General features: G+C 38.6%; 1 protein-coding gene across 2 annotated transcripts in view; it reads left to right on the forward strand.

Moving 5' to 3' along the window:
• Positions 1-214: 214 nt before the first annotated feature.
• LOC135479151 (methanethiol oxidase-like) overlaps positions 215-13274 on the forward strand; it is a 28251-nt gene continuing 15191 nt past the window's right edge. Inside the window, exons 1-2 of one of the 2 annotated variants that reach the window (XM_064758911.1) lie at positions 215-301; positions 8475-8644. In XM_064758911.1, the coding sequence (XP_064614981.1) occupies positions 298-301; positions 8475-8644 (174 nt within the window). In that variant the 5' untranslated portion in view covers positions 215-297. Of the gene's footprint in view, positions 302-503; positions 919-8474; positions 8645-13274 lie in introns of those variants that run through there. The other variant, XM_064758912.1, reaches the window with a different exon arrangement.

Raw genomic sequence — 13274 nt, forward strand, 5'->3', positions numbered from 1 at the left:
GTGTCTCTAAAGATCGTTGTCACTTTTTAAAACGCATAAACACACCATGCTTGATCTAAATCGAGCCATTCAGATGCCAACATGCGGTCACAAGGCCGGGGAATTGTGTTTCTTTGTCATTACAATCAGTACACACGTACACACACACACATATATGTATGGCCTACCACATGACAGGATTGGACTCTGCCCGATTTGAATGACCTAGCCAGTAGTCTAGTTCTGGTCGACGTTAGTGGGGCAAGCCGTCTCCGTCAGAATCCGGATTATACGCAGTTGATCTCTTCTCCTAGAAATATGGGTGAGTCACTTTATTTAAAACCGCTGGAACGAAGTGTGTACAGTTGAGTTATATACACGTCCAAACATGTACAGTTATGTATAATTCACGGTTTACACATACTTGTAGAACATCTGCATGCGTAATAGTGTGGCGTGTGCAGTAGTCGTCGTAAAATTACAGATCTATCCCCCTCTGTTGACGTCTTGATCAAGCCTAGTGCACATACACACGCTAGAACAGGTAGATCGCCCATTTTTGTGTTGACTGTGTGCAGGGAAATGGGACTATAGAGAAACTGTTACAGCCGCCTTCATCGTCAGAACAGATGTGTTCACCGTTTGCCTAATACAGTGTTTCTACAGGCTAAGCTACACACACCCACACTACGGCGATCAAAATCGCGGTCCACAGGCCGGCCACACTGCACAACGAGGGAATAATCAATTGCGATTTTTGATTCCGAATCAAATATCTTCATATATACTGTGCATCTGTGCGGCAACAGTTACCCATGCTCTAAATCGCCGTCGACTTATCGCCGCCCCGGGACGTGCAGAATCGCCTGGTGTACTGCGGGCTACTCTACCAGAATAGAGATTTCGTCCATGCACTCCTATATGTATGTAAGGTCTATGGTAAATATACACCTGCATCAGGGGCAACTGTTGTGGTCTTGTTATGTGATATCACGAAGTTGTAATAGTGTAGCACGTATCCTATCACTGAGTATATACAATGTTTGTACCCAGACGCAGTTAAGTGTACATACATATATGTGTAGGCTTCATATATATCCCTTCATCATCACACCATAATGCTGCCGAATTAATAATAAATAAATATATCCCTTCAGAATAGCCGAGGCAAATGGGGCTGCAGTGCAACTTTCATGCCCTTACTCACACCGTGAGTAACTTGTGTAGCACGTTTTACATAGCGTAGCATTCAAGGTTGCTCAGTACAATGTTTGTGTAGTAACCTGTTTAAGTCTCCCCTATTGAATCGGAAGCATACTTGTAGGGTATAGGCCGGGTGGGGATGCGGACGCATGGGTCATATCTCGAGGAACAACCGGTCGTGGCGTCTTTCTGAACACACATGTAACTGACGTGAATGAAAATCATACGAACCTCTACGCAGTACTTAAAAAATACAGAGATAAACAGTTCGTCTAGATGAACTGTTGTCCATCGGAGATAAAGTGTAGATTACATATTTAGTACGCATGGACTAGTGTCACGGTAACCCGATATCCAGTTGTGATATAAGTCAGATTAATGACTGAACGCCGGTCAGTGTAGGGAATGAACGTTGTGGAATTACACCGAGGACATTTACGCTGATCTCTGTGTTGAATGGCGAGATGTTTTAACGCATGTCACCTTAAATCCACATCTTAAGGAGCACGGCCGTGGGTCCAAACATGCTCGTGGACAGGGAATACATAGATAAAATGTATTCAAAATTCTACAATGTTTTTCGCCCATTCGCTCATAGTTGTATTGTCCTAGTGCATAGGTTACCATTTAAACCACAAGTTCATCCCAGATATTTTTTTTTATTTCTTTGATTAATCTTAGTTTGTTACTATGGGATGATTTAGAGTTAAAACTTTGAAAAAAATCCATAAGTTTTGGAAACATTCAATGATATTCTTTTATTAATGTCTTTAAAAAATTAGAATAGATATATTTGTATTTTAGCTTGAGTATTCAGCGTCATGTATGGAAAATTGTAAAACATTATGTTGAACAGTAATCGAGAAAGAAAAAGTACCTCACCACGCCAAAAAAGACAAAGAGAGAAAATGAGCCAAATGTCTAAATGGAGGAGCCTTATACGTGACAAAAAGCGAGGTTTTTGGGGATTATGGGGCCTATATTGAACTTCCGGTGAATATCTGTAAATGTGAGCTTCTTTTGCGAAGGATTCATGGTGCACAAAAGACATATAAGTGTCTAACTTAAACACAGAGATTCACGGACACTAATTAATCGATGGTGTGAAGTTACACTCAAAAAATTATTCTGTTAATCTATTGTCTGAGTGATGCGAATGTTTTCTGCTATTGCAGAAGACTGTTTTGTTAAATATAACACACATATTCCGTTCATTCAACATAAAACATTCAATCAGGACTAACAGTATATTGTTGAATATGATAGAATATTGTGTTATGATTACAGAATACACTCTAGCATCACCCAGAGAACAAGCTTTCATTATAAAAATTGAGATTAATTTTTTTGAGTGTATAAGTTCATTTGTGTTGTATGTGCTTTAAATGTTTTCCGGACAAAAAGTGAAAAAAATGTGGAAACGACCTGATAAAGTCAGTGCCCGTTCAAAGCGCCATACATGCTAAATCCTGTGCTCAAAACTATTGTCATTTGTTTCTTGTTAGGATTCTTGATGCGCCATAAAAAGCATTTCAAGTATGATAAAATACGGTGGTCCTTCCGGACCACATTTAACTATTGTGAAGTCACATCGCATTGCTCATAGGAATTTCTCTAATTTGCCTATGGAATATTTTGCAGATAATTATTTTCTGTAAAGTCGTCTCTGATGAACTTCTCCATTATCATTTTAATATGTTTTAATGCATGGATTTTTCTCAAAATGATGTGAAACACGTTTGGGATGTATCTTTAATACTCATGCTAGAAAATAATAGATTTTTGTAGGGGAAGAAAACTGAAGTATTTCTGGACAAGGTTCGTTGTTACTTTTTCGTAATGATTTCTGTGTAGGGGCATGTCCTACACGCTATGTTTACATCGTTTGGTGTCAAACCAACCGTGACCAGTCTTAATTAATATGCTTTTATCTTAATAACCCTGAAGTTGCGCGTTAATTACGAAGTCTGTCTCTCTGCCTTAGAGGAGTCATCTCATTTGCGTATTTCTAATTGTTCGGCTGCACGAGAAGTTGTTAGTGGGAATTAATTGTTTTTGCAGTGATGTCAAAGCTGTTCTGAGCCAACTCTTAACCAGTTCTAAGCCCATTCTTTGGTCGCGTGATTAGAGTATACTGGGTGTGAAAACAAAGCGAAGTTAACAAAGGCGATATAGGCATTGATTCTGATTTTTACTGTAAAAATGAAGTTTTAGGTACGAAATTGTTTCTGTAAAAGTACATTAATGAGATGTGGCCAGCCTTCAATATTATACTGCGGATGTCGTGTAGTACGTTAAGCTTTACATATCGCCCACTTAATTTTCTGACTGAACCTTAGGAAAACTGTACTCTAACGCCATTTTTCACCCCAGGAAGAAAGCTGAGAAAGCTTTTTACTATGCTTTTATTGGTCCGAACATGTTATACTCACCTTCTTAAGTAACAAAATCCAGACGTTTCATGTGTCCTTTTTGATCTTGATAAATACGGGCCCAGTATAATACCACCGTGAGCTATATCGGCCTATATGGTGGTGACCAACATAACAACACCATATGCTGTGTGACTGGCTTCAGACACAAGCCAAAATCAAATAAATAATGGGTTAGAAGGCGGGGGGCCTTTGGCGTGATGAAAACGGAACCACACTAGGTAATATGAGGCATGCAGTGAACTGTAAGGCGGTACAGCATTGATACTTTACGCTGAACTGTAAGTCATTAATTGCAAGTCACTGGATGCTGAACTGTAACTGAAGTGAAGGCATTGATTGCATGTGTGACTGTTGACATATTGACCTGAAAGAGAAGACAACTATAAAAAAAAATTTCGACCACATTCTATGTATGCTTCTGCAGAGCGCTTCAGTGAGGCATGAAGCGGAGTAAATATGTCGGTTCGATCTGTTACAAGGTCAAGCTTCCGTAAAATGACTGTTATATTGCTGACACCGACAGCGCCGTAAAATAACTGTTATATTGCTGACAGCGACACTTTCGTAAAATGACCGTTATGTTGCTGACAGCGACACTTCCGTAAAATGCCTACTTTATTGCTGACAGCGACACCGCCGTAAAATACGACTAGTATGGGACAATAACTAAGGTCAAGCACGAACTTTAAACAACGGAACGGATCTTTTGTACAAATTCGACTGTTCTAGCCACAATTAAACTTTACTTTTGGGCGATGTTTTAGTCTAGCTTTCTTTTGCTTTATTTTGTTTTTGACCCTTTTGTGAGTCCTTTTTTTTTTCCAAGTAGGCCTTGAGACCATTCATGTTTTTCCAGTCGACTTCCAGTTACATTTAGCATTACTTTGGGTGGTATTTTTTATCTGGCTTTGTTTGCTTTACAGGCGAGTGTCATTCGTCCATCAGCCTTTGAATTTTACCACCCGGTTTTCTTGCAGGGTATATTGTATATGAACGTGTGGTTGGGCAGCACTATGGCGGCAGAGACTCGCCCTGCCACAAGAAGACACAGTATATGTACACACACACCTTATCATTCCTCGTTGTCATATGACTGAAAAATTGTTAAGTACGTGTACGACGTAAAACCTCAAACATACATAAGTGTATTGTATATGTAGTTGAAACTTGGGAAGATGGACACAATGTTGTCTACACTCAAAAAATTAATCTGTTAATCTGAAAGTCTGTTTTCTGAGAATATATTCTGTTTTTATCACACACTATCCTGTCATATTCAACATACTAACCTCTTAGTTTAATAGAATGTTTATGTTAAATTAATAAAATATTAATTTAGTTTATTTAACAGAATAATCTGTTGTCATAACAAAATATATTCTGTCATCACTCAGACAACAAACTTTGTGTTAATATTAACAGATTATTTTTTGAGTGTGTCTGCCACAGCTAGACCTCTTGTGCTAGAGAGTACCTATGTTAAACGATTGGCTTACTGCTTTCTTTACACATTCTTTTGTGCACGTTATATAGGTTAATGCCCTGAATACAGACCGCTTTCTTAACCCAGTTGAATATGTATTGTACATGTATATTGCATGTAAAATCTTTTTTAATTTCCCCTGAAACGTAAAATAGACATTTCAGTATAAATAAGAAGCTCTCCATAACTTTTTCCCCATAAATTTGTGTATATACCCACCTTATTTAACTCACTGTATTTGGAATATCTATGTTAAAATTCATCGATCATGCTTCCTGGAGATTTTTTTTACCATTATACGATTGCCCCGCAGATCGATGGACAACAGACTGAAAGGGCTTGAGACCAATAGATTTGGGATTTGGGGATTTCTCATCACCATCGAACCTTATCATGTAATTAAATACAAAAAGTAATTTGTATCTGAGGCAATATGGTCTGTCCATTAGATTTGTCTAAAAGGTTATCGACTTCGGGTCCAACGGCTGTAATAAACTCACTCATATAATGACGTCTCTCATATTTGACTGATGCTCAAGAAGAATTTTAAATGCACCCATAGGACGGCGGTCAGGTTTATGGGTGGGGAAAACCGAAGTGAACTAAGAACCTAGTTCGCTATGTAACTCTTTGACTTAAATCCACAGATGAAATAGCGAGAGCTGGATTCGAAGACGCGACCCTTTCAGCCCTTTCAGTCTGTTGTCCACCTCATTGGCAAAGGGCCCATATTTTTAGCAAGTATGCCCATTAACCAGCTGAGCCAGCGAGACGCCAACTTCCCCCCATATGATCGGCATTTAGATGTATAAATCTTTCTTATCTATGCAGTATGTGTAAACATTCAGGACAATTCAGACATTCGAATCTACTTGAGAACTTTTATAGGCTGTAAAAAATAAACGATTGGCTTGCTTCTTTCTTTACACTTTCTTTTGTGTACGCTATATAGGCATATGCCCTAAATCCAGACTGGTTTGAAAACCTGGTTTAATACGTATATTGTAATTTCTACAGACATGCAAAACAGACATTTCAGTTTAAATGAGAAACACTTTCTCCATAAATTTGTGTATATACATTTCCTGGTTAACTCACTGTTTTTTTAATAATTTCCCGGACCCTAGAGATAATACCTCCAGAGCATGAAAATTTTCTTAAGGACACGGACAGCATTCTTAACAGTTCAGTCCCACATTTGTAATACCCTATTTCTTCAATCTTTTCAACCACCTCTGCAACCAATATTATGAAATATTCTGAGGGAACTATGGGGTGTAGAGAAATAATTTGCACTGTTTTAGTTTTTTAAAGTTTGCATCATTAGTGACACAAACTAATATTAGCGTCACTTTCGTAGTAATTCTATGCATAAATAGCCTTGATAAAAATGCTTTAATGGTTGAAAGGGTTGAAGATTTACAGTGTAGATGTATTTGTGGTCTACTTCAGATGTTCCTAGCTCAGATTCGTAAATGAATTCAGACAACAGTGTCCTGCTGGCTGTCTATCCGGCTGTGGGAAGGTCTTCCAACAACCTGTGGATGGTCTTGGGTTTCCCCCTGGCTCTGTCCGGTTTCCTCCCACCAGAATGCTGGTCGCTGTCGTATAAGTGAAATATTCTCGAGTACGGCGTAAAACACCAATCAAATAAATAAATCAAACAACAGTGGTGGGAGTTGTGCGTATGGTGCACTATTCCTGCGACAATAACCTTGATGTAGACACATTGCGTGGTTTCAGGAGGTGACATCTATAACCTTTCAAAGAGCTCCTAATTTCAAACGAGGTTGTTGTTCCGCATGAAGAAGTTGTATTACATTCACGTCTGTTTGTCGGTAGCCTCCTCACGGATCAATGCTTCTCGAGACACCCTTATATTACACGTAAATGTGCTTGTTATATAAGGCCTAAGGATTTTCAGGTTAACATTTCAGACTGGTCAAATGACGCGGTCTTTGATGAATGCATGTTTGATAGCGCTTGGCCTATTTTTGAGTTACAAAAACCAGTGAAACAGTTTGTGAATTCAACCGTGGACAGCATCATTGGACTGCAGCAAATGTTTGTTATTTAAAGACGTACGTATAGCTGATGACAATGGGGGGATAGAAAGGATTGTCCAAATAAAAGACTTCACTTTTGACCCGTCTGACACTTTGTAGTTATGCATATATAACCAACGACCTTCATGTCGTGTGTCACCACAGTTCTTTAGCGTCGCATTCCCAGCTGGGTAAAGGAACAACAAAAATGCAGAAGTAGACAAGTATATAAGCGCTTATGTCATCGCGTTAATATTTCATTAATTTTTCCTTCATTGTCTGTTACATCATGCGACCTAAATTTGTTTTTCAGGCTCCAGCTTTGTTTTTTACATCAGTAATAAGGGCGACATGTATTTAACAATGCAGCGGGGAATTTACCTTGGAGATAACGTGCTGTGTAAAAATCCAGGCCTTGAGGGCGTGCAGTTGTATCTACCTTAGGCCTACGCAGTCATCAGGAGCATAGGATACGTGTTCATAAATAAATACCACGGCCACTTTCATAAAACTTCGTAAATGAATTTATCCTAACCTTTCTTTTAACGCAGATAACGTGTCTTGTGAAAAGATTTTTCGGGAAATATGACTTACAGACATTCGTGTAAATGAGTTTTCTGATTAATGGAAATACGGGCTGAATATGAAATGTCGTTTAAAGTGGGCTTTCTGTCGATTTTACCGGGGATACAAATATTATATCCCAGCGTTTGCAATGTTGCTTTGACCACTCTGTCCTTCCAGAGTTGTATTTAAAGCAGCTTGATTTAAGCGTGATGCTGCCTCATTAATATATCAAAACCAATCAATCAATGAATCAATAGGCCCTTTGCATACAATTATTTCTGTATTTATTTAGTGTTTTACGCCGTACTTAAGAATATTTCGCTTATATGACCGCCGCCAGCATTATGGTGGAAGGAAACAATAAACAATTAAGTTAATAGTTTATTGTGTTTAATCAAACAGTATGCAACACATATCTACACAATCACTGATCAATCAAACGATCAGCCACTAAGCTGAGTAATTGCCAATAAGCTACTGTACATTTGGCCTCCTTGACCGAGTTGTTAGCGTTCTAGCGAAGCAGTGACACAGAAGCCTCTCAGCAATACTGGCTTCCTCTCCGGTCGTACGTGGGAAGGTCTTCCAGCAACGTGCCTATGGTCTGCAGCAGCCTGTGGATGGTCGTGGGTTACCACGGACTCTGCGCGGTTTCCTCCCACCATAATTCTGGCCGCCGTCGTATAAGTGAAATATTTTTGAGTACGCCGTAAAACCAATCAAATCAATCAATAAATAAAATACTGTATGTTTAACCTGCAGAATGTTGTGGTAAAGGCCCTGGCTATCCGTCCCCGCTGGACGCGATGAGGAATGGCCCTCGCGAGACCCTCCTTTATGTCACGTGCCCTGTCCCTCAAGGAGCCTCTAAAACCAGGTCGGACTACTTAGCCACTGTAGATGTGGATCCAAAGTCCAGTACATACAGTAAGGTGAGTGCAGTACTGTAGACACAGTGAGGTGAGTCACATTTACAGTAAGATGAGTACATACTGTAAGGCGAGTGCATCACATACAGTGAGGTGAGTGCAGCACACGAACATACTACAAGGTGTATGGGGGCCTCCGTGGTTCAGTTGGTTAGTGCGCTAGCGCAGCGTAATGACCCAGGAGCCTCTCTCCAATGCGATCGCTGTGAGTTCAAGACCAGCTCATGCTGGCTTCCTCTCCGGTCGTAAGTGGGAAGGTCGTCCAGCAAACTGCGGATGGTCGTAGATTTCCTCCGGGCTGTGCCCGGTTTCCTCCCACCATAAAGTTGACCTCCTTCGTATAAGTGAAATATTCTTGAGTACAGTGTAAGACACCAATCAAATAAATATATAAATAAATACAAGATAAACAATAAGGAGAATTTATTTAGCACATACAGTGAGGTGAGTACAAAACATATAATGAAGTGAGTATAAAACATATGAGGTGAGTATATTACATACAGTGAGGTGAGTATAGTACATACAGTGAGGTGAGTGCAGTACATACTGTGAGGTGTGCAGTACATAGTGTGAGGTGAGTGCAGTACATACTGTGAGGTGAGTACATTACATACTGTGAGGTGAGTACATTACATACTGTGAGGTGAATACAGTACATATTGTGAGGTGAGAACATTACATACTGTGAGGTGAGAACATTACATACTGTGAGGTGAGAACATTACATACTGTGAGGTGAGTATATTACATACAGTGAGGTGAGTATAGTACATACAGTGAGGTGAGTGCAGTACATACTGTGAGGTGAGTACATTACATACTGTGAGGTGAATACATTACATACTGTGAGGTGAGAACATTACATACTGTGAGGTGAGAACATTACGTACTGTGAAGTGAGTACATTACATACTGTGAGGTGAGTATAGTTGGTGCATACAGTAAGGTGTTACAGTACTTACTGTTTTTATTTATTTATATATTTGATTGATATTTTTAGTACGGCGTAAAAGACCAATCAAATAAATATAATAAATAAATTTATTTGATTGATGTTTTACGCCGTCCTCATGAATATTTCACTTATAAGATGGCTGGCTTATACGCTGAGAGGAACCCAGGCAGAACCTGGGGAAACTCATGACCATCCGCATGTTGTTGAAACACATTCTCACGTTCGACCGGAGAGGTAGCCAGCACGAACTAGACTTGAACTCGCAGCGACTACATTAGTGAGAGGCTAATGAGTCATTGGTCTGCACTAGCACCCTAATAACACGACCACAGAGGACCAAATACAGGAAGTCCTTGCAGCACATATATTGAAGTGAGTGCAATGCATACAGTAAGGGGAATGCAGTACATACAGTTACGTGATTACAGCACATACAGTGAGATGAATGCAGGGCACACAGTAAAGTGAGTGTAGCACATACAGTGAGATGAATGCAGTACATACAGTAAAGTAAGTATTGCACTTACATTAAATTGAGTACAGCACATACAGTGAGGTGAACCAGGTACATAGAGAAAGGTGAGTCCGGTACATACGGATTGGCGAGTCAAGTGTATTGTTGTCAACCCCACTATACATGTACATGTAATTGTCCGGTAACTATCAGTCAGCCAATCACTCAGTCAATGACGCAGTTACATATCTACATATCTAATGTAATGCTTTATTTGTTTAAGGAGGATTCCCCAATGGCCACTCGGGGGTCTCCTCGACAACATATAACATATGTACAGGACAAAAAAAAAAACACGGAATTGGTTACAAACATAAATAAAAGAAATGATAGAGATAGATAGACCGAATAGACTATACACATATGCATGTAATATATGCAACAACAAAAGTATTTACACTACAAAAGAATGAATCATATCATATGTAATAAAATGAGGCTATAATGCGAGGATATAATGACTACTTACTGAAATAATATTTATCATTATCATTTAATATGAGAAGAAATTTCAATGCTAGCCATCGATTTAAAATCTTTTTGATTCTGCAATAAATTTATGCACAGTTTTTAAGACAATTTTGTTTCCATCAGGTTTTAGTTCATCGGATCCAAATAATACTATATTACAAATACATTTTGAACATGAAGGAATAAATATTGTGTAGTTTACGCCTGGAGATATTGTTGATGTGATTTGTTCGAGCATATGCTTTCTTTGAGTGGCATATTTGGGGCATTCAAAGAAATAATGAAGTACATTTTCACATAAATGATTAATGTTCGGGCACGCGGGAACATTGCTTAAATTGTACTTAAAAAGATCGGCATTCAGAGCATTAAGTCCCCATTCTCACTCGGCATTGAATAACAGAGTGGTAGGAATCGAACATGTTGTACAGTTAAGAGAGTTCTTCATTTTTCTTCAAAAACAGAAATTGCTTTATCATTCCAACTGGGGCATTGCGGATATGGGACGGTAAAATGTTCCAATCTTTGACAGTTTTGGGGAAGAAAGAGGAGGAAAATAATTGAATGCGAGTTTTAAAAAGTCGAACGTTGTCCCTGTTTCGAAGGTTGTATGTGTTTGTATCGGTGATATTTCTGACCTCTAATATCCTTTTTAGATAAGGCATAGAAAGTCCATTTACATTTTTGTGGAAGAATAGAATTCTATAGCTTCGACGTCGATTATGTAAAGATTCCCATTTTAGTTCATTTAATAAATTATTGTATGACGTCTGACGCAATCCTTCAGTACATAGTAATACCACGCGTCTTTGGATGCTTCAAGAGAGTTTGCCAGTTAAGGCTACAGTTGTCGTACAGAACATTGCCGTATTCGATTGACGACCTTACTAGGCTTTGGAAGAGAGTGATAAGACATTTTCTAGTGAGAGTTTTCTTTACTCTGTAGAAAGTGCTTAATGTCATGTTTTTTTTTTACTACAGCTCGAATGTGTTCGTTCCACTTACCATTATTTTGCAGAATAATGCCGAGGTGTTTGTGGGACCAAACGCTCTTTACATTAACACCGTCTAACATACAAGTTAGGATGGCAAGGGTTACATTTTAAAGATATAAGCAAGTAAACAGTTTTAAGAGCGTTAAAGTTAACAACCCATTGACTTGCCCATTTTGACAAACGATCAAGATCTCGATTTGGTTTAGCCTCTGAATCAATCAAATTATTGATATCTTCCAACAGTGACGTGTCGTCAGCAAAAATATTAATATCACATTCAATGTTTGTAATAATATCATTTACAAATATTAAGTAAAGTAATGGACCTAGTACAGAACCCTGAGGTAACCCACAGGAAATAGGTTTGGCATCTGATTCAGTACCATTAATACAGACCTTGGTTTTTCTATCAGTCAGATAGTCATTCAGCCAAGAAAGTAATGGATCTCCAATACCAAATCGCTCCAACTTAAACAGAAGACCTTTATGCCAAACTTTATCAAATGCTTTACTCACATCAAGAAAGACAATACACGTCATTTCCGTTGTAAAGGCTTTGATATATTTTATGTACCATGTTTAGTAACTAATGTATGGTAGAGTCCCCTTGTTTGAATCCAGAGTTGTCCGTTATGAGAAGATCGTTACTGATACAATAATCATACCGGTGTTTGTATACAACTTTTCCCAATACTTTAGAAAGCGAAGGTTGTAGAGATACTGGTCGATAGTTTGAAATGTCATGGCTATTCCTTTTCATAAATGCTGGGCTAACACGAGAGAACTAACACGAGAGAGTTTTCATGAAGTGGGGAATACCCCAGACTGGAAATAAAAATTAAATAGTTTAGTTAGAGATGGAGCAATACTTTCAGCACTATTTGAGCACCGAGTTACTTATACCATCACAACCAGACGCTTTTCTTGTAATTAGGTTTTTAAGTAAATAAATCACCTCCTTTCTCACAGGTTTGTATGCAAAGAAGTCGTGAGTTGGTAAGGTATGTAAGAGGAGTTATATCTGGTACTGTCTGCGGTAGAATTGAATGGGAGGCAAAAAAACTTCAGAATTCATAGGTTTTGTCGTTGTTGTTCGACACGTTTTTACCATTAAGATCAAGAGGAAGAATTGGGGGCTTTGGTTGTGGGCCTAATAATGATTTCATCACTGACCAGTACGTTTTTTTTTTATCTAGTTGAGGGTCAGATAGTTTAAGTTTAAATTTACGGAGTAACGCAGTATTGCATTACGTTTAGCAGTATTGGCTTCACGTCTAGAAATGTAGAAACGGAATTTGTCTTCCTCTGTTTTGGTACGTTTGAATTTTTAAAGCATCTGTTTCTGATCCTTAGTTTAAAACGAACATCACTCGTCATCCAAGGTTTGTCAAGAGGGTGAATTGTGATACTTTTGTTTGGTTTACATTCGTTACATGACAGGAATAATTTATTCCAAACATAAATTCTGTCATAAATGTCAGCAAAGATCTCATCAATTACATCCCAAGGCGTAAGAGATAGGAGATGACATGAACCAACAAAGTCGGCACATTTGTAGTCCCAAACATGCCTTTTGCAAGTCTTAGGTCTGTCATATCGGGTGATTGGTAATGTACAATAGATAGTACAGTGGTCAATATTGGCATCTATATATCCAATACTGTCAGTAATAATTAGGTCTAATACATACTTTCG

Source organism: Liolophura sinensis, chromosome 12, assembly GCF_032854445.1.
Source record: "Liolophura sinensis isolate JHLJ2023 chromosome 12, CUHK_Ljap_v2, whole genome shotgun sequence".
NCBI classification, from domain to species: domain Eukaryota; kingdom Metazoa; phylum Mollusca; class Polyplacophora; order Chitonida; family Chitonidae; genus Liolophura; species Liolophura sinensis.